The 26,619-nt window shown below is 36.4% G+C and overlaps 4 protein-coding genes and 1 pseudogene across 7 annotated transcripts; 3 read left to right on the top strand and 2 right to left on the bottom strand.

Moving 5' to 3' along the window:
- The first annotated feature begins 650 nt into the window (after positions 1-650).
- LOC125212841 (putative calcium-binding protein CML13 pseudogene) lies at positions 651-2,619 on the top strand (annotated as a pseudogene). Its single transcript, XR_016136631.1, has 2 exons — positions 651-1,189; positions 2,355-2,619. The product of XR_016136631.1 is annotated as a putative calcium-binding protein CML13 pseudogene (transcript).
- A 732-nt stretch (positions 2,620-3,351) lies between these two features.
- LOC125212199 (small ribosomal subunit protein uS15y) lies at positions 3,352-5,032 on the top strand. Its single transcript, XM_048112293.1, has 5 exons — positions 3,352-3,488; positions 3,583-3,655; positions 3,761-3,899; positions 3,997-4,183; positions 4,851-5,032. The coding sequence occupies exons 1-5, from the start codon at positions 3,466-3,468 to the stop codon at positions 4,882-4,884; spliced, it is 456 nt and encodes a 151-aa protein (XP_047968250.1). The 5' UTR covers positions 3,352-3,465; the 3' UTR covers positions 4,885-5,032.
- A 2,554-nt stretch (positions 5,033-7,586) lies between these two features.
- On the top strand, positions 7,587-9,642 carry LOC125210634 (small ribosomal subunit protein uS10y). Of its 3 annotated transcripts, none has more exons than XM_048110178.2 (4): positions 7,587-7,695; positions 7,822-7,941; positions 8,864-8,977; positions 9,309-9,642. In XM_048110178.2, the coding sequence occupies exons 2-4, from the start codon at positions 7,830-7,832 to the stop codon at positions 9,449-9,451; spliced, it is 369 nt and encodes a 122-aa protein (XP_047966135.1). In that variant the 5' UTR covers positions 7,587-7,695; positions 7,822-7,829; the 3' UTR covers positions 9,452-9,642. The 3 variants fall into 3 exon arrangements, with proteins under 3 accessions (XP_047966135.1, XP_047966136.1, XP_088923139.1); XM_048110179.2 differs by having other exon boundaries at positions 7,599-7,695; positions 7,818-7,941; XM_089067013.1 differs by lacking the exon at positions 7,587-7,695 and having other exon boundaries at positions 7,809-7,941.
- Positions 9,643-12,551: 2,909 nt separating this feature from the next.
- On the bottom strand, positions 12,552-15,165 carry LOC125209820 (endoglucanase 8-like). The gene is made up of 7 exons (XM_048109400.2): positions 14,971-15,165; positions 14,419-14,832; positions 13,988-14,080; positions 13,636-13,803; positions 13,433-13,547; positions 13,085-13,248; positions 12,552-13,019 (listed from the first exon to the last, which is right to left on the bottom strand). Exons 1-7 carry the CDS (start codon positions 15,163-15,165, stop codon positions 12,690-12,692), a joined length of 1,479 nt encoding a protein of 492 aa, XP_047965357.2. The 3' UTR covers positions 12,552-12,689.
- Positions 15,166-19,512: 4,347 nt separating this feature from the next.
- LOC125216657 (endoglucanase 8-like) lies at positions 19,513-22,413 on the bottom strand. Its single transcript, XM_048118410.2, has 7 exons — positions 22,219-22,413; positions 21,554-21,967; positions 21,383-21,475; positions 20,785-20,952; positions 20,581-20,695; positions 20,110-20,273; positions 19,513-20,046 (listed from the first exon to the last, which is right to left on the bottom strand). Exons 1-7 carry the CDS (start codon positions 22,411-22,413, stop codon positions 19,717-19,719), a joined length of 1,479 nt encoding a protein of 492 aa, XP_047974367.2. The 3' UTR covers positions 19,513-19,716.
- Between the last annotated feature and the right edge of the window lie 4,206 nt (positions 22,414-26,619).

Here is a 26,619-nt window from a genome sequence, read left to right as displayed (position 1 = left end):
AACCATCGAAATATAAATCCACTAATAAAGTATCACACAACAATTTATCAGGAGTGTAAATGTGTAATATATACTTCCTCCGCCCACAAAAAATAGATCACTTTTGTCATTTTGGGACGTCCACATAAAATAGATCAGTTTCTAAAAATGGAAAGTTTATCTCTCATACTTTTTTCACTTTTTTCTTCCCTCTCTCATACTTTATCCACTTTTTCTCCCTATCTCTCTAACTTTACCTACTTTTTTTCCTTCTCTCTCTTACTTTACCAATTCTACATTAAAACCTGTGTCGAACAACAATAGATCAATTGTTTATGGACGGAGGGAGTATATTTTATGTGAAAATTTGCCCCTTTTTTTAATTTATAGTGTCATTAATTTAAGAATTACTTATAATTAGGCAAGATTTTCCTTTAATTAATGTATTTGATGTAATACAAAAAATTTGAATGATTCATGAAATTAATTACCTTAAAAAGGTATTATAATCAGTATAATTATATTAAATAAAAATGAAATTTTATTGTGAAAAATTGCAAAAAATATGAATTTAGAGGCCCGAGAATGATTAAACCCATTTATCATAGCCCACATATAAATAAAATATTGAAATTAGCGAAAACAACCCCGTAGTTTTCCATATTACCATTCTTACCCTCCTTCAACAAAATCACATTTCTCTCTCGAAAAGTAGAAACCACAATAAGGAATTGCTAACCGCAGAAGAGAAGAAGAGATCACGCAAAATGGGGCTCACCGACGATCAGGTATCATCGATGAAGGAGGCGTTCAATCTGTTCGACGCAGACAGCGACGGCAAAATCGCGCCATCGGAGCTCGGAATCCTGATGCGCTCCCTCGGCGGCAACCCTACGCAGGCGCAGCTAAAAGCCATAATCGCCGAGGAGAAGCTCACCGCGCCGTTCGATTTTCAGAGGTTCCTCGATCTCATGGGGAAGCACTTGAAGGCGGAGCCGTTCGACAAGCAGCTCCGCGACGCGTTCCAGGTGCTCGACAAGGAGGGGACCGGCTTCATCGTGGTGAAGGAGCTCAGGCACATCCTCACCAGCATCGGCGAGAAACTGGAGCCCGCCGAGTTCGACGAGTGGATCCGAGAGGTCGACGTCGGATCCGATGGCAAGATCAAATACGAGGATTTCATCGCGCGCATGGTCGCCAAATGAGAAAGGTGAAATTTGAGTTATTGTTCAGATTTTGAATTTTGAATTCGATTTGCATTTCATCCCACCCGTTTATTGTTTATCTGTTTATGCGTAATGATTGTGTGATAAATTCGATTAGTTTCTTACTTTCTTTCGTTGGAATTTACCTATAATTTGATTAGGATGAAAAGAAAATAAGAATAGCCTTGAATTATTTGGTAACACATTTCATTAGAAACAGAGCTGGCTAACATTATCGTCTAGTATTCTCACTTACACCACTTCACCTCTTTACAAACTAGCCACAGAATTAGCATGCTATTCCCTTTGCCTATTTTTAACTACATTGCTATATCAAACATACATATATTTATCTCGAAATTGGAAATCTATCGTTGAAACTAGAGTTCTTATGTGGTATTTATCCTGCCACATTTATTCTGGTTTCATGTAAGCATTTTATTTCTTTTTGAGAAAATGGAAGATATGTAAACTTAAACAAGCAGTAGGTATTGAAAATAAAGCCTTGGCTGACTTTGGAGAAGATTATTAGGAAGAATTGGAAACCTTGAATTTTTTATAATTAAAAAGAGGATACACCTCAAACATGTAAATGTAAAATGATGAATATAATTTGAGAAGTTGAAGAATCCCCTCTTCTGAAGTTGGAAGACTTTTCCCAATCGTCATTATCTATATTTCCTCCGGACCTTTTGTTTGTCAGGGGCAAATATATCAAAACACCCGAAAGAAACTAGATGGTTTAAACCATGTTTTGTGGGCTGATAGAATGCAGTTTCCTGATTCGATGTGTGATTTGTAATGCATATTGAACTACATGCTGTGTGTATCTGAACTTTGCAGTGCCTGTGCCTAGATAATGTGATCATCTGCACAAGGAAACATTTCTTCTAAGCTCTTTCTTACATGATGTGTATCTCTTCTTTCTGGCTCCATTGCCATCGAAAAATACTCTGTAACTGGAGAATTTTTTCCTAGTATAATTATTCAGCAGTTTATCGGATAATCATAGCAGGAAGCCCTAACTTAACCCAAAACCATGCTATTTCACACTTTCGTGTGAAGCCGATGTGGGATCTTATCGCTATCTCTTAGTTTATGATTCATAACATTTTTGGAGGCCAATTGGTTTGGAACTGTTTGATGTTCTGATTTAAGCTGTCATTGCAGGTGAGTGAGAGGGGAGGTTCATGCTTTTCACAAGCCGTGAAGTCGTGAAGATGCATATGTTCGATTTTATTGATTTTGAACTTCATTTATTGTTGTAGGTAGCAAGTTTCATTTATTTATTGACTCATATCTTATGAAAAAGGAATGCCTATTTCATAATTTATCCTTTTTAGCATACTCTTGTTGTTTGGGAGATAGTGTCTTTTGTGATGAGATTCTTTTAATAAAATTTATTACTATAAAATACTAGTATATTTTACAATAATACATTACATCATAATAGTATTATTGTTTTTAAATTGTTAAAAATAATGGAGTACTAATGTACTTTAATTTTGCAATAAACTCACAATAATAGATAAACAAATTCAAGTAAAGAATACAAATTTGAAATAAAAAAAATTTACATCACCATATTGAGTTGTCTACTAAATTTAGTTTTCATCTACTTTTCACTTAAAACACTTTTAACTATAGAATATTGTTTATAATATCTTTTTTATTTTACTAATTTTGTATTAAAATCGTGCATTTTTATTGACCGAGTAGTATTAACTATGCAATATATTTATAACATCTTTTTATTTTATTAATTTTTGTATTATTATGGATTGAGGTAGTATGTATGAAAACATTGAAAGTTGTGCATGGAGTAACACAAAAAAGTGAATCATTAAATCTCATGGAAAGGTCAATTCAATACTTATTATATTTTTAAAGGAATAATATCCTGCATATGTTACGTGAGTATTACTCTCGTTTGTCGCACATTTAGCATTATTTGTTCCAATTTTTATATTTGATTTGATTTTAATATATAAAAAATATTATTAAAATTTTTAATTTCACAATATTCATAAAAGTAAAAGTTCGATTTGATCATTAAATTTCACTGAGTAAGTATATAAGCCCATTTAACATTTATAAGCCCAACAAAAATTTGCATATTAATAATAAGTGGGCCGGCCCAATATAATTTCTGCATTGCCTTCATAAGCATATTAAAACCCTAATCTTCAACCTCAATGCTTTTACTGTGGAGCTAGGGTTCGTGGCCTTCAAATTGGATATAGAACAAATTTCATCCGATTGAACTCACAGCTACTCCGCCATGGGTCGTATGCATAGCAGAGGGTAACCTCCATCTCCATCACTCTATTTACGCTTTTTTTCATTTGATTTTCCCGTAGTTATGGATTTTGCGTGCTCGTTTTTTGTTTGATTTCAGTAAAGGTATTTCTGCATCAGCTCTGCCTTACAAGAGATCTGCCCCTACCTGGCTCAAAATCTCGTCTCAAGATGTAAATAAGTCTGATCTAAATCTCGCATTTGTGTAATGCTTTACATGTTATGCTATGGTAAATTGGTAATGTATTTTTGTAATTGTTGAAATTCACATTCTATAGGTTGAGGAGAGTATTTGCAAATTCGCGAAGAAAGGATTGACACCGTCACAAATCGGTGTGATTCTTCGTGACTCACATGGTATTGCTCAGGTGAAAAGCGTTACCGGCAGCAAAATCCTTCGCATTTTGAAGGCTCACGGTATTGAGACTTGGTGCTCTCGAAATTAATTAATATTTATTCCTACATATATTTGCACTAGCTGATTGATTGCTGGTTGGTGTTAATGCTGTTTCAGCTCTTGCGCCCGAGATTCCTGAGGATCTGTACCATTTAATCAAGAAGGCTGTGGCCATCAGGAAGCATTTGGAGAGGAACAGGAAGGATAAGGATTCAAAGTTCAGGTTGATTTTGGTTGAGAGCAGGATTCACCGCTTGGCCCGTTACTACAAGAAGACCAAGAAGCTTCCACCTGTGTGGAAATAGTAAGCCCCTCTGCACTTTACTCCGTTTTAAGTTACTTCTCATTTGAGTAATTATGAGTTACTTGGTTGAATTGTCTTATATTTGCCCTGTATAGTTTGATATCTCAAAATGTGTTATTTATGGAGGCTTTATATTTCTAGATTGACGTAGGTCACCCATTAACCAGATCAAACTATTTACTTCCTTTTCTTTATGAATCTTACGATTGAGTCTCTTTGACTAATTGAGCTAGGATTCACTTGAGTCTCTTTGACTGGTTGAGCTATTCAGGAGATACTTCCAATTAGAATGTACTTAGTAGTTCTAGTTGACCACAGATTTTCAATTTTTATGGTTTGGAAGAATATTGTCTGGATTTCTAACAAAGGAAATCAAAGCCCCAACATGATTCATCGGTCGAATACAATATGCAAAAGGACCTGCATTTTGTTCTTGGATTAGTTTTTGTAACAAATGCATTGTGCATCATTTTAAACACCATCAGCTGTTCTACCTCCGAATTTGAACTTTGTGTCATTCCAGCTATAATCTTGTCTAGTTACTGCATAAATATTCTACTGCTGCTTCTTGTATCAGATCCTTGCAAAAGATTAAGCCATGCAACTTGTATTTGGAACATTAATTTCATCCCTTTCTAACTTCTTGATGTCAACTTTACTCCTGCAGTGAATCGACCACGGCCAGCACCCTTGTTGCTTAAGCTGAGAAGCCCTGATGAGAGCAGGGGAGGTGTAGCTATTTTTAGTCAACATCGGAAAAACCATTTTGTATTTTGGCAAAGCGAATTGTTGATTTGGAATTTTGTTCTTTTTATTCGACAGATTTTTTTACTCATGGTTGGAACTCAATTCTTCTTTGTTTCGTTAATGTTTGGTTCCTCCAATAACCATTTTCTTAGGTTTATTAATGAGTGTATTACTATATCTTACTACTAAAATCTCATAATCTCATAATCATTGTTACAGCTATATAGTTACAGCTACACAATTTTTGAAAATTGAAATTTTACTCCAGTTACATTGAGAAGTTATGTATATAATCAGGCTAAGCAACATATAATAATGAAAAGAGGTTACTATGTTTTTTCTGTCGATTAAATCGATCTAAAATTGAATTGTTGTTAAAATTGATTTGGTGTCGGAACTAATACTACTTCACATAAACAAATGAAATTTCCGAAACCATATTTCTCTTCCCCACCAACTCAAGTTGATGAAATAAGAATTGAGATTGGCATTAACAAGATGAGTTCATCTTGAATTAGTTCAGTTTGATACATGAAGGGATTGAGTGACATAAAGAACTAAGACATCTAACTTTTCAAAGATAGTACTACTACTATATTTGAAGGGATTTAGGTTAATTAAGGCTATTTGCAATCATTGGCAATAATTGGATGGGTCTAAGGGCACCCACACTGGGACGGATTAAGCGACGCCCTATGCACCGTCACGTCAACATTATTATCCTCCACCACTTCCACCTGCAATGGGGCGGACTATAGCCGCCCTAAGCCCCGCTCTAAGCATTTTACTTTTATTTTGTATTTATATAATTTATGCAAATATGTCAAGCAAAATAAATAAATAAAAACAACACAATTTAGGCAAATCCTACATTTACTTAATTAAAAAAAAAGTTACAAAATAAGAAATTGAAAAAAAATTTACAAACTATGAAATTAAAAAAAAAAGGTCCACTACATATAAACTAAACCCCGACTCGTCTAGAGTAGTCCCAACCTGCGGCTGAGGCCATCGATCATCCGCTGGATGCCTTCGATTTGAACAGGGTTGGTCGCCTGCATCAGGGCGTTGTGCACGTCCAACAACGTCTTGTAGTCGGAGGAGGCCACCAAATCCGTGTAGGCATGTGACACAGCCGAAGTCTCGCCCGGGGCCGGGCTTGCGGCACGGTCAGGCGGCGCCGCGGCGGATGTGGTTGCCTTGTCCTTAGCCTTGATGCCAGGGGGACGTCGGGATATCGGAGTGTCGGAACTCTCATCCTCGAACACCGAATTGTTGAGATCCATTGGAGACGCGCCGCTCTCGCTGCTTGTATAATCAGCGAATGTGCGCTTCGACGCCCTCTTCTTCGCCGCCGTCAATTGTGGAATCATACCACCAACGAACTTCTGATTCTCCTTCAAGATCGCCCAAGAATGTTAGTGCTTGAAATCGCCGTACAATGACGTGTACGATCTCATCGCTTTGTCCCGCACATCCGAAAGACTTTCGCCGCTGGCCTGCTCCCTCTCGCACTTGTCGTACTCCCCCGCAAATAGATTGACCTACTTCTTTATTTGATCCCAATGCTTGCGGAGCTGCTCCCTATTGCGCTTGTAGGCGTGGGGCGGCTTGGCCTCGTTGTATTTTTCGGCGATGCGCTCCCAATACGCAGTAATCTTCTGGTTATTGGCGAACACTCGATCCTCTGAAACATCAATCCAACATCTCGTCAAGACGAAGGATTCGTCCGCGGCGTAGTTCGTCCTTCCCGGGGCGAACTCTTCACACACCGTCGTTTGCGGCAATTTCTAGGCTCGTGCCTTGGGCCTCTTCTTCTTCGTGGCGCAGCCCGATGCGGCGGCGGCGGGTGTGCGGTTCAGAGAAGGCTCCATGTTTGACAGCCCGTACGAGTCCGTGCTGAACTCGGGATCGTATTGGGCGTTGGTGTCGAATGACCAGTATTCGTCGGGTTCTGTACCCGGCCATCGTGCACCGCCGAACATCGGACTATTCGGACTTGGGTAATCTCCGAGATTCATTTTGTTTGAAGTGTAGAATATGTAGTGTGAATTTGAAAGTTAAAGGAATGAAAAATGAAGTGAAAAGTGAGAGGTATATATAGGTTTTGAAAATTAAATAAAATTAAATTAAAAATAAAAAACGCGTCGCATCGTTCGCGATGCCACAGTGGCGGACGATGCGACGGATGATGCGCATCGTCCGTGCTTCGTCCGCGAACGATGGTTAAGCCATCGTCCGCCCCATTGTGGATGTTCTAAGGAGTGAACTGAAATCGTTCGTTGTAGGAAAGCAAGCTAGACCAGGGACCATGAGCCGGCTGCAGAGTGGTCTAGCCCGCATGAAATCAACCAATTTGAGAGTATCACACAACACCTACCGTTTATGAGCTGACCTAAAAAAAGCTGATATGACACGTTAATAATATGTTACTTGTACGGGATTTGTGGTCTATGTTGTTTGTGATTGCTCTGACGGCAGTTTTTTTTTCTTATCATTACTAATAAAATATTGATAGAAAATTAATCATTACTAATCAATTATTAATCCAAAAAAAAAACTATTACTAGCATTTTTTGGAAATCTGATTTTATCGGGCTCTTTTATAAATAAACCAAATAGCAGGGTAGCAAATGCAAATAGCCAAAACATGAAAACAAAACCCTAGTTTAGCCGCTTGGTTTAAAATCTCAATCACAATTCAGCTGCACTCTTATTTCGTCAAACTTCTCAGCTCCGCCGCCGCACTCCTCTCTCCGCCACCGGTAAATTCACACGCGAAAATAGTTTTTCGCAATAGGCTACTTAGTTAATGCTATTAATCTTGCGAATACGAAAATTTTGCTTGCTGATTGATTGACTGTACTATTCCGTGTGTATGTTGGAGCCAGACGAAACAATGGCGTTTGCAACAATGAAGCCGACGAAGCCGGGGCTGGAGGAGCCCCTGGAGCAGATTCACAAGATCCGCATCACTCTGTCCTCCAAGAATGTCAAAAATCTAGAGAAAGGTGCAACCTTTATTTGCTTATGCATTTTTAGTTGTGTTTCAGTATTCAATTGCTCTATTTAAGCTCTGGATTACATAGCTTGTGCCTGGTTTATTGTATTCTCGAAGACTAATTTATCCTGTTTGTGGTATAAATTGCAAAATGGCTTTGCTTGCTCCAGTTGTAGCATTGACTAATGGTTTGAGTATCTAAATAAGGAGCATATAAAATGTTAGTAATGACGGTGGTGTAATTGCAGCGTGATCAGTTTTGATTGCCCTTACTTTTGAAAAGAGCTTAAAAGGTTCTAGTGAGATTATTATTTTTGAAGCAATTTCTTCTAAAGAATGATTGCATACAGCTTAAATGAGCTTGATCATATAAGTTGTGTTCAAGAGCTTCATGTTATATTGAGGGTGAGCTTCATGTCTCCTTTTCCTTCGCTGGTGCCGTATGAGTCGGAGCGAATTAATAAATTCTGTTTTTTTACCAGCTCAATATTCAGAAAGTTTCAGTTTGTTGACGTCGGTCAAATAGATTGATATGGTTATTTGAGTGTGTTACGATCTTTCTCTCTTATTCTTTTTACAATTGGAGGTATGATTAGTTGGCACTGTTTACTTAGTTTACCTCTGATTGATGTATTCAAGAATCATGGATGTGCTATTTGCTTCTCCATTATTAGCTGGGGGATTTCTTTGTACCATTCAATAGGTTTCTTTGTAGTCTGTTGGCGCCATTGATCGATTATGTGTATGATCTGAGTGCGATGCTTCACCAACTTTGAAATATGGATTTATCGGTTCTTTTTAATGAGTTGGTTTTTTTTTTCTGTTGGATCTAATCCTGGACCATGGCTGTGCTCTGAGTTGTGATGCTTCGCCAATTTTGGTATCTTTCTGTATATGATTGAGGCACTGTTGACCTGAATTTTCTTTGACAGTTTGTGCTGACCTTGTACGTGGTGCCAAGGACAAAAGGCTGAGAGTCAAGGGACCAGTCAGAATGCCTACCAAGGTTCTCAAAATCACCACCAGGAAGTCTCCTTGTGGTGAAGGTAGGGATCCTATATAACTGTGAAACTCTTCGTGCTTGCTTGCTTGCTTATGTGAATCCACTCTGAACTAACAACTTGTAATGTTTCTTAATGCAAACTAATGTTCAGGGATTTGTTGCTCATGCGTCCAGTGAAAGTTTGTGTGGCTTGTGGTATACACAAATTTGTTTTTTGTAAATTTCGTCAGTGAATTTATTTTGGAATTTTCTTGGTAGATGCAAGAGGCTTGTCCAGCTTTCTCTGAATAGTATAGTTTACCTGATCTGTGTACATAATCTTGATGATGTTTATGTTTGCGAACATTTTACATTTTGTTGAATTGACTCTTCAGGAACAAACACATTCGATAGGTTTGAGCTGCGTGTGCACAAGCGAGTCATCGACCTTTTCAGCTCACCAGACGTTGTGAAGCAGATTACTTCTATCACCATTGAACCTGGTGTCGAAGTCGAAGTCACAATTGCTGACTCTTAGACCCTGTTGCTGTATTTCTGCTTTTGTTAGTTAAGTTTTAAACTTGTTTATTAAATGACCTTTTAGATTTTTGGAATTTGAATTAAGAGTGTTTCTGAACCAATGAATTTAAGTTTTGTAACAAAGGTTTTTTGTAGGTCTTTTTATTTATGCTCGGATACAATTCAGTTTAAAATTATGTTTTACGCTTACTCGAGTAACTGTTGTTAGTTGTTGCTGATTAGTACTCCATGTTTTACACTTTCACTTGCTTTAAAGGCTTTATTTCTTTAATAATTGAAATACAAATCATCACTTTTTATATACAATGAGCAATTCTGCAAGGGAGCTCAAGAACATGGGCTGGGATGGGGCCCCGGAGTTTGTGTGGAACTTGAGTAACCTGCAGATGTGGGTCAGCATGGATGCCTCGACTTGCTTGGAGGGTGTTAGGCCGGGCCTTGAATGGCCAGGTCAAGAACTCTGTTAGGGCCCCGAATGAGGAATGTGGCGCAGCACTATGCAATAAGTATGCATACAAGTATTAGTTAGGCCAATTAAGTTGTGCATTTGGCTTCATTTTATTTGAGTGTATGTCTGTCACCCAAGTTTGGTAATATAATTATATTATAGTGATTTGTGAAATTGAATCAATTGATCGGTCTTTATCTTCTTATCAAACTTGTTTGCCTAATGAATATGTGAAGGAAAATAGTAAGTGTTTCCTTATTTCCATAAATTTTTGAAGGAAAATATCCAATAATGAAAACCTATTTACGTTAAAAAAATACAAAAGGTTGAAATAAAACTAAGTACATTAAGAAATGAATTATTGAGGTTAGGTTTAGTAACTATTAAATGGAGCCAATAGATCTAGGTTTTAGGCAAGTACTAGAAGCAAATAATGAGATTTAATATGTACATTTTTCCATTTTAATGATATAAATAAAAATAAGAGTATATAAATTAAAGATATATGTATATCACATAATGCATGATTATACAATTCAAAGTCTACCATTCCAAGATACTCCTAATAGAATATACAACATCTCCGACTTATTGATTTTGACCCGGGCTAGAGGTGCCGATTGTGGTGAGCCGTGGGGCCTAAGGTGGCATGCTATAATCCAATTGACTAGCTAACTTACAATCCTAGTCGGCCTGCCACGCTCAATGCGTCAGCCTGAATAGGCTAACTCGATTTATACATAGGTTATTATTTTTCAGCTCCAATTGTTTACATTTATCAGTCACATTCATATATTAGATTTAGAGTTTCGAATTAAAGTGACATCCCTAGTAAGAACGTCGCGAACTTGTGGTTCAAAGAATAGGCTGAGTTAGATATTAAGATACCAAATACTATTAATTTGTACACAACCCTAAAACATCATGGTGTCTATATCCTTAACTATTGCTACAAACAGTGGCGAAGCCACATGAGGGCCAGGGGGGCCCTTGGTCCCCCCACCAATTTTGATGTTTACTATATTATAAATACATATATTCATAAGTTAATTTCGTACACTTAGCTCAGGTGGTTGTCAACTCTGCCCTTTTTTTGTTTATTATTGTTTTAGCTTCAAAGGTACAATTTATCCTTAGTCTTTGTTCCACAAAATTCTAAGAGATCCATAAATGTATCTTATGAATTTTATTAGTGAATTCAATTTTAAAGTTATTTCGCACATATTATCCATCTTTGTCGCAATCTCAACTTAAGTCGCATCAGTTCTTGGCGAAGACGAAACAAAAATATCTCACAACCTTGGAGAGTTGGTTGGGCTCCCCAACATTAAAATTCTGGCTTCGCCGCTGGCTACAAATGGCGCTTATAGATTCTTCCACGAGGAATGATCAGACTGCGAGTAACGATTTGTTGAGAAAGGATAAGGATGTGGTCAGCGTCGAAATTATAGGGGGTGGCTGTTGGAACGCAGAACGCTCAACTCAGACATGTTTGGTGGCCAAAGGTTTTTATACATTAAATAATGGATTGACGGGTGTTGGTCGGAAAATTATATAAATATTAATAATTATATAGATTTATGTAGTAGAATATCTACATACTTGTAAAATTATCTATACATAGAATTCTCTAGTTATAGATTTCATCTAATATAGTACTAGACCTTTTGTATGTAAAAATTTAAATGTTTAGAACGTAAAAGAATAGAGTACGAGAATTCTATAATATGTGAGAATTATCTATATATATCTACACCCCTATATATATTAGTGTGCTCTATCATTTTGCATAAGTTAAGAACTTGAAAACTAAAGTGTTTCTTAGAATTATGTATCTTAGATCTTAAAAGTTGGGAAAGTCTATCCGTTTGTTGAGGAGTGAGTGTTTTGCATAGATTATGATAAATGAATTTCGATATTAATTTTTTTTTGTCGAGATCGGAGATGTCTCGACTGCTGCACTGGCTGCAGAAAATAAGGGAAAAGAAGTGGAACAGTTGTTAGACCTGCCGTAGGAAAGAAAATAAGGGAAAAGAAGTGGAACAGTTGTTAGACCTGCCGTAGGAAAGAATAAAGGAACTGAACTAGCTACTAGGTACTGCAAGAAAAAAGAGAGGAACTGAACCTGTTACCTACTACGTTGTGCCATCGCCTACACAAGTGCCACCGGTTGCAACGGTGCCACCGGCTGCACTGGTGCCACCGGTTGCACCGATGTTCGAGTACACTTCCCTACCACCGATACCGGGATTTTCAAAGGCGATTTCATGGGATTATGGGACAAACGACAGACAAATTCATGTGTTTGTTTCAATGTGGATTGTAATCACAAGTCAAAGCAACACATGTGTCCTGAAGATCAACAATGTGATGTATCCAGTACAATTTCTGCTGTGGTCGTGGTTGTTTGAAGAAGTGTCCTCCTGGCCAGCTAAATATTCAATCAATGGATCAGATTAGATGTGGAGGGCCTTCGATGTGCGAGTCAGAAACAGCTGGGAAAACGAGATGATCCATCGATTGAGTACAAATTGTCCATGTTTACTTTTCACGTCTAGTCTCCAACATATGTATATTATGATATAGTATGAAGTAATACATAAATGTACTTTTTAATATATGGTACACGAAATCTAGTACACCACTTTACACCACTTTTTATGGGTGCTATATAAAGAGTATCTATCAATGGCCAACAAAAGTCGACATTGCTTGAAAAGGATAGTTAAAAAGAAGTTTACCGACGAATTTACCGACAGACAACTATATTTTATTTGAATACAATTAGCTAGTGAGCCGCGGCCTTAGAAAAATAAGCCAATAATCCAACAAGCGGCGACACGATATAAGTGGTGGGTTCCGATTTGGAGGAGTTGGCCCGAGCATCAGCAAAGGAGTCGTCTATCTCCGGCCCTCCAGATACGGCCCCTGTGAGCTCGTTAGGGTTGGGGGACGTGTTATCGAAATTCGGAAACCATTCCTGGCATCCTATGTGGTCGGGACGTTGATCCAACGACGGTATTGATGAACCCCGGTGGTGCATCCTCCTCGGAAACTTAGCGCCGTACCCCACCATGTAAGACATGTTCAATGGATTGCTTCCTAGTATATAATCCACCTACACAATTCAATTCAATTAGTTTCAATTATTCCATTAAATTTTCGGAGGTATGTAATGTGTACCTGATTTTTTGTGAAATTCAGGAGTTGGGTATGATTGATGATTTTGTCTTTGCATCGAATCACATGGGTAGAATTCTTCAAGTAATTAGTGTAGGCTAATACAAGGAATGAATAGGAGGTGACTTGTTGCAAATCGCATTTTCCTCCTCTCATCAAAAGCCCACCTGCAACACATCTATATACAATTAATACGCATTTTTGAGGATAGTAGTGGTTTATCATGGTCAGTTCCATAACGTTTGAAAACTAATATTAGCATATATATAAAAGTGTTAATTTTTTTCTCAAATTAAACCATCCACTTTTTATATATTTTTATACGTACTATATTAAATTAGAGGACATTACCAGGAGTGAATTGGACATTTTTGGTGGGAGATTCGGGAATAAGAGAACACATAAATGAGTCTGCATAGGATAGGAAAGGTGTTGTAGAAGCTTCCTTGTTGTTTTTAAGCACCCACTGCATCATGGTAGAGACAATGCTTTTGTAAGATTTTGTGATGAAAAATGAACATAGGATAGGAATAATCAAATAAACATATATGTACATTGGAGACAAGAACACTGATTCCAGCATGTTTTGAATCCCAACTGAATTCGAAATTGGCTGCTTCGATATTGGATTTGAAGCTTATGACATTTTTCTTCACATAATTCCAGTAATACACCTTATTGGTGGCTTTGTATAGCCATGCTGCGCCCCACAACAACTCATCCTGCAATTTTTTTATTTATCATAATTAATTGTTGGGTTGGTAAATTTGACAAAGAAACATACAATATCAGTGTAAATATAAAACTGGAATCAATATAAGAGTCTAAAATTGATTTTGAGATGAAAATCCCAAGTACTTATTTCTCAATATAATTTAAATACTCCTACATTATAGTAGCACTTACTTGGTAGCCACTGTAACTACAATAAAAAGGACATACTCCTTCACCAATACTTTCATTGTAAGATCTTCTATACTTGTCTGCAAACTCAAATACCTAATACAAACACACAAATAAATTTAGAACAAAATCCAAAACAAAAAGATACTTCCTCCATTACTATTATTCCATAGTAATTGAGGTAAAACTTTTCGGCACGAAAAATAAGAATAATTGGGTTAGGTGAGTTAAGTAAAATGAGAGTAAAGTGAAAAATGAAAAAAAGGTAGAGAGATGAATAGAAAAAAAAGTAAGAGAGAGTAAAGTAGGTGTGGAAAAATGTGTTGACTTTTACTGAAAAGGGAAATGACTCTATTACTATATAACGTACTAAAATGACAAAATGACTCTATTACTATGGAATGGAGGGAGTATATGTTAATAATGAAAATTACCTTAACAGCCCTTTCCAAAAGCACCTTGCCGTACGCCTCATCCCCGAAAGCCCTAAACGCCAAAGACGCGGCAGCCAGCGCCGCTGCGGTCTCAGCCGCGACTTCGGTTCCAGGCTTGTTAGGAGTGACCGCATAGACCGTTCTCGGGGTGTCCATGTCTTCCGGCCTTTGCCAGCAGTTGTGGTCGGCGTTGGGGTCTCCCACCTGAGCGTAAATGATGGCGGGGGCCGCCGCGGTGGATTTGAGGAAGTAGTCCGTCGCCCACCGCACCGCCTCCAGTGCATCCGGCAGCTCCGGGCCCATGGAGTTGCCGTGTTCGATCACACCCCAAGCCATCATCGTTATCGTGAACGCCATCGGGAAGTTGTACTTCACGTTGTCGCCCGCGTCATAGTATCCACCGGTTAGGTCAACCTGAAATATGGAGTCAAAATTAATCCTCTATAATCCTAAAATAATGTGTTATAATTATTTATTTATTCTAATAGTGGGCGACCTTCAAATTTATGTTCATTTAACCATAAAAAGAAATAAAATAAAAATGATGCTTACACCCTTATCGAAACCGTCGCGAAGAGCCGAGTCCTTTCTCCATCTCACACGCTGCGTGGAGGGAAGCTTCCCTGACCTTTGCCCCTCAAAAAATAGCAAGCTTTTGGAGAGGGCATCGCCATAATCATGCGATTTTGCATTTCCACTACTTACATACATTAACACTATCACCATACATATTATTTGTCTCACCATTGTCACTTTCATTTCTCCTAACACTGGTTATGGTGTTTCGTTTGGTAAAGCACAAGATTTTTGTTTTTATAAGAAGAGATTTTTCCATAAATAGATAGTTTTGGTTTGAGAAGTAAATGGGTCAACTTACTTCATTTTATCTTTGAAACGTAATTGGATAATTGTATTTATGTTTCATTTTCATAATCCAGAATGGCATAGTTTTTTACTTTTAGGAAATACAAGCAAATGCCTTAATTTAATTTTTAGAATTCCATAAAATTAAAGAGAGTCTCTCTTCAGAAGCAGCGCAAAAATACATAAAGAGTTATTTCCATCAATTGAATGATTTTTTCACCTATATATGTAACGTGGCATTCATATAAAGACTATATGTTCCCCATCGTAAGTACTATGCATTTGGCTTAAATATTTAATGGTGACGGAAAAGATTTGCTATAAAATATGACATATAAAATATTTTATTCTTGTAGTATTTGTATATTTCAGAGATAAATTGAATAACCTACAATCTGATATGCATGTAAAAACACACATTTTCGACATTATTAGAATTTTTCCAATGTGGCAAAAACGACTACCATTAGCACGACACCATTTATAATAGAATAAGCTAATTTAGTTGTAAATACAAGAACTTCCCAGATTTTACCTTCTCTCACTTTGAGAAAATTAATTTCGGGTTGGGGGGGACATGATATTTGAAGTTCATATATTTGGATTTTTAAAAAAATGGCGAAAGTTAGAAATAACTGAAAGTTCATACACAATAAAATGACATTTACGCCCTTGTCGTGCCCGTTGCAAAGAGCCGACTCCTTTCTCCATGCCACACGTACGCTACGTAGGCGGGAGCTTCCCCGACCTTTGTAATCATGCAATATTGTATTTCCACTACCCAGGACAAATAGTACTGATACTAATAAATTTTTTTCACCATTATCACTTTTATAAATCGATTGTTGTTTTCTGACAAGAATTCCAGATAAATATTCGATGGCAAGGTTTATTAGCCACGAGGCTGTCAGAACGCTCAATTCAGACATGTTTTGTAACAGCCCGCCCTCCTAGGGTACGATAAATGCGGCGGACTGCTACCCAACCGGCTCCAAAGACGTAAATATAGGCCAGAGTTACATTTAAAGAGAAATATCAGAGTAATTAATAGTAAAGACTTGACCTAGAAATTTTAAAGAGAGAATAGGAGGATATCATAAATGGTTCAAAAGTCTTAAAAGTACGACATAGTATCCAAGACAAAATCACGAGAAAAGGGCTAAGGCCACAAACAAAAGTAAGACGTAAGTATCCCAAAAGAAATTCCAAAGAGTATCAAAAATTCAGCGGAAAACGACCAAGAGAGGAGCATAGCTATGTATGGTGACACAACTACACTTAGAGTTCAACACATCCATGGTTATTAATTAAGCCGCTCAACACCCGCCACCGCTCGTCATCATTCAACTTGCACATAGGAAAACACATGCAGGGCTGAGTATTTTGAAATACTCAGTGAGCTCATTGCCAAAACATTTTATTTAATAAGTTATGCCACCCTTACCAAGTGAACTCGAGTTTTAAGCAGTTAAGAGAAATATCACGAGTATCACAAATTATTTTCCATAGACTGGCCAGTCAAAATAACTCTCCATTTTCTCATCCAATTTCACAATCACATATCACAATCTTTCCATGGTGCGACGAAAGCGTGGCCACGCTTTTCGCCCACGAGACCGGCCGACTAGCTAGGACGGCTCCCGATCCCCTCGTGTACACAGCCTGGTAGGGTTTGCGGCCCATACTCAGACCCGAATTCGTATATCATATCCATAGCCCTATAGCCCAATGGAGCGAACTCACAAACTAGGCATCAGGCACACAATCTCACAATAAAACAAACATAGGCATGGCATAACAGTTAAACCACCCTTATAGCTCCGATAATTATCTTTGACAAAATAAAAGAGAGTTTTTGAGAGTAAAGCCCACCTCGATTGCTTAGATTTCAAGTAGTTTTGCTTTTCCGCTATCTGGCTTCGCAACCAAGGTTTCACCTTTAAATTCACATAGGCACATATTCATAAATTAGGTTCAATTAAAATTCTCAACTTATGCATGTCTCGTTACTTCTCTCTTCCCAACGATTCACCTAAACCTTCATAACTTATAATTTCAAGTCACACTCACCAAGAATTACTAATTTCAAGTCATGCTTAACATACATATATTTCTTAGCGTCTCAACCCTAGATCTATCATCATACGTCATGCAAAAGTATTTAGCCATCAAGCACATACTACACAACACACACCACACGCATAACACACACACACACGGCACACACACACCTCACCCTCTCGGCACACACACACACACACATGTTCCATATCCCTTCTTATCCCGTTTTCTCTCAATAATATGCATGAAGGTTCAAGAACACCGATTAAATCGGTTGGAAGAAAAAGAAAAGAAGGGGTAGAAGAAGAACAACAAAACTCTTAAACGAAAATACCTTTTCTAGAGAAAATCAATCGGTAGAAGCGAAGTATAGGCTTGGTTCTTCAATATCCACGGATTAAACTTCGATTTCTTCTCAAAAGATGAAGGATTTATGGAGTAAAGTGGAAGAAAATTGAGAGAGCATATGGGGGAGGGATTTTCGAAAACTATGGGGGCTAGGGTTGGGGTTGGTTCTTATTTATAGAGTCCAATGAGATCTTTAGGTAATAAGAATATAATATTTGGTAGGATCTTTTGCCTTATAAATAAATAGAATAAAATCATAGGGTGAAGTAGAGAAGGAAAATTAACAAAAATAGGAGATGGAAATATCTCCATATTTTCGAAAATATAGGCTAGGTAATTAGCCATGGTTTTGTTTTGGTATATTTTACGGAGTAGAATAAAATATCACGGATAAGAATTCCCTCTTGGAAGCTAGAAATAGGCGTGTTCTATGCCTATTAAATAAGGTATGGATTTTGACTATCAATTAGAATAAAGTAAGGTAAGATCTCTTGAAGTATGGAAAGATTTTGTAGAATAAATATATTCTAGGTATGGAAGGAAATCAAGTAAGGGATCAAATAAAATAAAATAAATTCCTTCCTTCCCAACAATAGTGATTTTCGAAAATCACTATAAAATAAGGGGGCTCGATTTTTGTGCTTCTAAACAAGGAAATAATTGGCTCTTAGAACTTAATTTAAATAAATATCTCAAGGATTAAATTAAATCCGGAAAAAATAGAAATCCTCCACAAAAGGGGCTAGGGTTCGAAATTCACAAGAATTAGGGTGACAAGTATTTATGGAAATTTTCTCCAACATTCTCACTCACCCTTAAACAATTAATTTGCCACATAAATAATAAATAAAACACATGCCACATCATCAAATCAACAAGTTTGACTTTTCAAACTTTCAACATAGATTCATCTCACGAAGTTAAAGCATTCTTGATTCCACGTCATCAACAATTAATTCTAGGGCTCTAAGATTAGGGTTTTAAATTCCGGGGCGTTACATGTTTGGTGGCCAAAGGTTTTATACATTGAGGATTGATATTGGTCGGAGAATTCCCCCCCCTAATTTGTGACAAATTCATGTGTTTGTTTTGATATGTATTGTAATCCCAGGGATTATAGCCGTTTGCGCTTGATACTTAATTTTTTGATCGAATGAAATGTCTTGATGATCGACATTATATTGGAATGGTTGTCAACACAAATTTAATAATTTGGGGAAGGAGTTGATGTTATATAATAACCGTATAGATCTCAAAATACATCAATTGTCGCTTTTTGTGAAAAATAACATCGTTTTATTGTCATATCATATTTGATATTGCCATGTTAATTTCAAATTTGACCAAGCTGAGAAAAATAAAAAAAGTTACTCCATGGTCCGCCATTTATAGTCCCATTTGGACTCGGGGCGGATTTTAATAAATTATTTGACTTTGTGAAGAAAAATGGAGAAATGAATTAGTGAAAAATGAACCCACTTTCATATATTGGTATAAGAGTGTATTGAGTTAGGTGAATAATGGATCCCCTTAATGACCTAAAATGGAAAAAAGCAAATGAAACTTTAAATCGTGGACATCCCAAAATATCATAATGGGACATTATTTCAAGTACGGAGTGAATCAATTTTAAAAGTTGTGGGACTAACTAAAACTGAACGAAAAATTATTACAATCATCCCTTCTTTATGTTAGGCCTTCAATTTTTTATTGTGAAATCAATGTCGTGAAACTCTTACAAAATCGACGCTTTAAGAACAAATTTTGTTAGAACACGTCATGTTCACTTTTCACATCTCCAACACATTGCATATTATGGTATGAAGTAATAGCTAGATGCATCTTTTAATATATGGTACACAAAATCTTGTACACCACTTTACACCACATTTTTTGGGTGCTACATAAAGAGTATCTATCGGTATCAAACAAAAGTCGACATTGCTTAAAAAGGAGGAAAAAAAGAAAAAAAGTTTACCGGCGGATTCACCGACAGACAACTATATATTATTTGAACACAAATAGCTAGTGAGCGGAGACCTCGGAAAAATAAGCCAATAATCCAACAAGCGGTGACGTGATATAAGTGGCGGGCTCCGATTTGGAGGAGTTGGCGCGAGCGTCAGCAAAAGAGTCATCTATCTCCGGCCCTCTGACTACGGCCCCTGTGAGCTCGTTAGGGTTGGAGGCCGTGCTCTGGAAATAAGGCGTCCCTTCCTTGCATGCTATGTGGTCGGGATGTTGATCCAACGATGGTATTGACGAACCCCGGTGGTGTATCCTCCTCGGAAACTTATCGCCGTACCCCACCATGTAAGATATATTCAATGGGTTGCTTCCGAGTATATAATCCACCTACACAATTCAATTCAATTAGTTTCAACTATTCCATTAAATTTTTGAAGGTATGTAATGTACCTGGTTTTTTGTGAAATTCACGAGTTGGGTTTGATTGATAATTTTGTCGTTGCATCGGATCACATGTGTAGAATTCTTTAAGTAATTATTGTAGGCTAATACAAGAAATGAGATGGAGGTGACTTGTTGCAAATCGCAGTTTCCTTCTTTCATCAAAAGCCCACCTATAATACATATGTATACAATTAATACATAGTATTATTAAGGAGAACAGTTGTTAATTAATCTTGATCGTATAACGTTTGAAAACAAATATTAGATCATACTATATAAAGGTGTTAATTTTTTCATTCGTCCTATCTGTGGAATTTTGGGTAAGCATATGTGGTGACGTGGCAGCTAGAAAATTTGAAACTTAATTCGTAATCTAAATATTCCGTTTCTAAAGTTACTCACCGACCAAAATTCAACCAAATATTCTACTCTTTTTAAGATGAAAAATTGTCATAATATTAAATTAGAGGACATTACCAGGAGTGAATTGGAAGGTTTTGGTGGGAGATTCGGGCATAAGAGAACACATAAATGAGTCTGCATAGGAGAGGAAAGGTGTTGTAGAAGCTTCGGTGCTGTTATTAAGCACCCACTGCATCATGGTAGACAGATACAATTAATGATTATGTAATTAGATTTTGCGATGAAAAATTAAATCTAGGAATAATCACATAAACTTACATTGGAGACAAGAACACTGATTCCAGCATGTTTAGAATCCCAACCGAATTCGAAATTGGCTCCTTCGATCTGGGCTTTGAAGGTTATGATGTTTTCCTTCACATAATTCCAATAATACACCTCATTGGTGGCTTTGTATAGCCATGCTGCGCCCCACAACAACTCATCCTAAAGATAGAGTTGGATTCAATATAAAATTCTAAAATTGGTTTTAAGATGAAAATCCAAGCATCAGAGTGATCGCCGACTGATGGCTAAAACTTTAAAGAGACATCAATATATATATGGCTTGAAACTGAAAACCGACTAAGCCAATGATACATCTGGATCGAAACAGAAAAATACTGACATAAAAGTATATCAAAGCTTTAAACAAGCAAAAACAGAAAAATGATTGTTTAAGCAATGTATACATTTGCGCTGAAACAATAGAATGACTAACAATATGTATATGGTCATCAAACAAATGAACCTATTAAAACGAAACAAAAATGACTAACTCATAAAACCACCCATAAACTTAATTGTAGCACAACATGTATTTCTCAAAGCTTAAATGATTTCATCTATACACATATATAGTAGTAGTACTACTTACTTGGTAGCCACTGTAATCACAATAAAAAGGACATGCTCCTTCACCAATACTGTCATTGTAAGTCCCTCTATACTTGTCTGCAAACTCAAATACCTAATTATACAAATACACAAATAAAATTAGAACAAAATCCAAAACAAAAAGATATGTGTTAGTAATAATGAAAATTACCTTAACAGCCCTTTCCAAAAGCACCTTGCCGTACGCCTCATCCCCAAAATCCCTAAACGCCAAAGACGCGGCAGCCAGCGCCGCAGCGGTCTCTGCAGCGACTTCGGACCCCGGCTTGTCGGGAGTGACCGCGTAGACCGTTCTGGGAGTGTCCATGTCTTCCGGCCTTTGCCAGCAGTTGTGGTCGCCGAAGGGGTCTCCGACTTGGGCGTAAATGATGGTGGGGGCGGCGGCAGTGCATTTCAGGAAATAGTCCGTCGCCCACCGCACCGCCTCCAGTGCATGTGGCAGCTCCGTGCCCATGGACTTCCCTTGTTCCATCACACCCCACGCCATCATCGTTATCGTGAATGCCATCGGGAAGTTGAACTTCACGTTGTCCCCCGCGTCGTAGTATCCACCGCTTAGGTCCACCTACTCGAATTAATACAAATACAGATCAAACTAACGATACTTTCAAGATAATTGCACACATTTTGTTCTTGGAGATAATTGCATTTTTTATATCAGGAAAAAGAAAGAAAGAAAGTAAATAAGGTCTACAGCCATTATGTGGCATAGGGGTTACATCCCGTACAAAAATTAATAGGATACCACTTCTACGAATAAGCTCGTAATGCTCTAAAATCCTTAAATAATCATAATTCGATAAAAATGATGCTTACACCCTTGTCGGAACCATCACGAAGAGCCGAGTCCTTTCGCCATGTCATACGCTGCGTGGAGGGAAGCTTCCCTGACCTTTGCCCCTCAAAAAATAGCAAGCTTTTTGAGAGGGCATCGCCATAATCATGCGATTTTGCATTTCCACTACTTACATACATTAACACTATTACCATACACATTATTTTTCTCTCCATTGCCAATTTCATTTCTCCTAACATTAGTAATTATGCTAAAACACAAGACTTTTTTTGTCTTATTTATAACAAGAGATTTTTCCATAAATACATGGTTTTTGTTTCAGAAATAAAAGGGTCAACTTAATCTTATCTTTGTAACCTAATTGGATAATTGTATTTATGTTTCATTTTCATAATCCAGAATAGCATAGTTTTGGACTTTTGGGTGAGTACATGCAAATGCCTTAATTTTATTTTTAGAATTTCCACAAAATTAAGCAGCGCAAAAATTCATAAACAATTATTTCCATAAATTGAATGATTTTATCAATGCTTTAATGTTACGTCTTAAGATGCCCCCATCGTAAGTATACTAGTATGCATTTGTCCTTAAATATTGTTTAAATTGAGCAACCTACACACCCTATTTACAATTATAAGAGGAAAATTATACTATCACAAGTTTCTTTATTTATATTATTTTTAAAAATATGTAAGTAATTTTATTCTTGAAAATATCCATGTTAATTAAAAGATTCACAATAAAAATTTAGATAGAATAATTATTCATAGTATTCTAATGGAATAGATTTTTTATTCATTTATTAGAATTGCCACAATGATATAAACATAAATAAATTGTTCCTTTTTCTACAAAGTAAAATTGGGCAAAATACTCTTTTAATTCAAATTTCTCTCGTATTATGCCATATATATTTAAAACTACTGAAATACTATATTTTTTTTAATTTCTAACTTTTAATTTTGCAAGTATTTTAGTACATATTGGTAGAAATTTCAGAAGAGAACAAATTTTTTTGCAAAATAATAAAACATTTCATTGAAACTTCTTTAATATATTTCTTTGTAATAATATCTTTTTCCTTCATAAATATTATTCTAGATATTTCTTTATTTTATATAGTGTATATCATTGATATGATTTCAAAATGAAAATAATATATAATTAAGAAACTATTATGGTTAAATGATATTATGTGATGTATGACATTGCTATAATTTATTATTAAAAATATAATATGGGTCAGATGATGAGAGATTGTTTGAATCAGTAACATACAATTCAATCTTCTAATGTAAATCTTCTAATGTATAGCTTGTGCTGCACAAATTGTTAAGATTATGAAAAGTTGAAATTATCTGATAAATCACTATGATTTCAACATTTCACTGAAATATTGTAGCATAATTTCATAATTATTTTTGTATTGCGTTAAATAATATAGGGATGATTCGATGATAGCAACATATGACATAACATGTGACATATTATTTAATTGTATGACTACCAGATAAATTGATATAGTAAATTATATAATAAATCCCTATTATTTTTAAATCATATTATCGAATTATTTTGTGATTAGCATAATAGAGGTAATTCGATTATTGAAGATTGTCACACTCAGCGGCCCCATATGCTCGTGATACATTCTTCAAGTGTAATTAATTATGTATTCAAAATATACAGTACTAGATGATTAAATCTTCTTTCATGTAATTTTGACAATAGTACCAAATGATAATATATTGACATTTCTTTGCATATTTCTCCATGTAATTTTGAAATCATAGCTTCAAATTATATCCAAATCACACATATTAAATTAGTTGAAGAAAGTGAAATAAAATACAATGTACATACGTGATCAAAATTAAAAAGAAAATACTCCGTATATAATAAAATTTTGGAATAAAAAAATAATTTAAATAAATTTATGAAAATAAGTTTATAAGAATTATTATTTTATAACTAAAAATGATAAGTATTGAAGGAAAATGGATATATTGGAGTAATATACTATAACATTAATCTTCAAATAATATTATGATATACTATATTATTATATTATTTTAAAATTAAATTTTATTTAATCATTATTAATTTGATTATCAATATTTCCACTGTTTTTTTTTTCTTTTAACTCATTTTCATATTTTTGTTAAAATTATAAAAACATGACGTAGAATATTTGTTTAAATTCTGAAAATTAAATATTTTTATTAAAAATCTAAGCATTTTCTTTTTAATGTTTGGTTTATGTATTATAGTCCATTCCTTAATTAGTTGACATGGGGTTATAATGTATAATTAAAATAAGTAACTACCTTAGTCATTGCAAATAATAGAAAATGACAAATATACACCAACTTTGTATATATAATTTTTGTTAATTTATCACTACTCTTCTTAAAATTGGATTATTAGTATTTATTGTTCGAATAAAAATAGAAAGGAGTTATATGCATGTAAAAAACACAAACTTTCGACATTATTAATAGAGTTTTTCCGACGTGGCAAAAATGACTACCATTAATACGACACCCTTTATAAAAGGATAAGCTAATTCAACTTTAAATACAAAAAATTCCGAGATTTTACATTCTTTCACTTTGAGAAAGTTAATTTCGTCAGGGAAAAAATATGATATTTGAAGTTCGTATATTTAGATTTAAAAAATGGTAAGTAAATGTTCTTATATAATAAAATGACACTTACGCCCTCGTCATGGCCGTCGCAAAGAGCTGAGTCCTTTGCACCTCATAATAATATGCTTTTTTGCAAGGGCATCCCCGTAATAATGTAATATTGTATTTCCACAACCCAAGACAAATAATACTAATACTATCATCAAACACATATTATTTTCACCACTATCACTTTTATAAATCAATTCTTGTTTTCCAACAAGAATTGCTGATACATGTTCGATGGTGAGGTTTGGTGGCGGAGAGGCCGCCGGAATGCTCAAATCAGGCATGTTTGGTGGCCAAAGGTTTTATACATTAAATAATGGATTGATATTGGCCGGAGAATTTTTTTTGCCCTAACTTGTGACAAATTCATGTGTTTGTTTCAATGTGGATTGTAATCCTAAGGATTATAATCTTCTGCGGTTGATACTTAATTTTTTTGATCTAATGAAATGTCTTGATCGACGTTATATTGGAAAGGTTGTCAACACAAATTTTATAATTTGAAGGAAGGAGTTGATGTCATATAATAACCATATATACCTCAAAATATATTAGTTATCGTTTTTTGTCAAAAATAACGTCGTTTTGTTGTCATTGTTGGAATCTATGCCCGATTAATGAACTTTGACCAATTATAATTTTAACGAGACATTTAATTTTGTAAAATTAAATGATATAGCGTCGATCTACGTTCGGAGTAGATGACCGTGGTATATTCATTTTCTCAAATCCGATTCCCGGTGAGTGAGAAATAAGGGATTAAAGTTGTGCAAAATTGCAAACTTAATGAGCTATGAAAGAAGCTTAGGAAATAATTAAGAGAGTTAATTATCCCACATTGGAAGTTACAACCTTATTAAACTAGGAGTATTTAATAAGAAGGATTATTACATGGAATAATTATAGTGGACTAAGATGGGTTGTAGAGCCCACACGCGCGCGCCGCCGCCGCCCGCCCCGCCTCGAGCCCGTGCCCTTGGATCTTGGCAATTGGTCTTTGTGCTGTTCTTTGGATCTACAGCCCACACGCGCGCCGCCGCGCGCCCCGCCTCGAGCCCGTGCCCTTGGATCTTGGCAATTGGTCTTTGGGCTATTCTTTGGGCCTGGTCGTGGGCTTGGTGCTTGGGCCTAGTTGTGGGCTTGGCCCAAGGCTAGTGGGTCTAGTACTCTTTAGACCACCACCGTTTCCACGTCAGGGGGCCAAGCGGGATGCCACCTCGTCAGTATGACGCGGTAAGCCAACGTGGCTGACACGTGATAGTCCACGTCATGAACGAATCTAGAAGCTTCTAGATCAGACTCTCAGCTCTGTAACGTTTTGTAACGTTTCGTACCGACGACCGTTACGGTCTAGCAGCATTGATGACAGCCATTATGGCCGTTGACCCCCTGCAGTGGACCGAGCCTATAAATAGGCTAGCCATTCTAACATTCTACACACCAGAAACTAGAATTCACATAGCATTTGCATCATACGCTCTCTCCTCCCTCTGTATTGTTCTTCTGTCGAAGCTCTGCCCTCTCCTCCATCCAGTTCGCCGGAGCTCTGTTGATTCCGGTGTTGCTTCATCAGAGACGCTAGCCGTTTTATCTTTGGGGACGAAACGTCAATCCGAAGAGCACTACCGGGGCATATCTCGTCTTGCGGAAAGAGGCCTCCTCGACTCGGCTAAATTCCTTTTCAGTTTATTTGTTTCGAATCTTCCTTTGTAATTTCGATTCAGT

This window comes from Salvia hispanica, chromosome 3, assembly GCF_029641045.1.
Source record: "Salvia hispanica isolate PSC_SH4W2 chromosome 3, Shi_PSC_v1, whole genome shotgun sequence".
In the NCBI taxonomy this organism is placed as follows: Eukaryota; Viridiplantae; Streptophyta; class Magnoliopsida; order Lamiales; family Lamiaceae; genus Salvia; species Salvia hispanica.
Note: the sequence above shows the minus strand (reverse complement) of the source record. Positions and strands in the feature narration are given on the sequence as shown.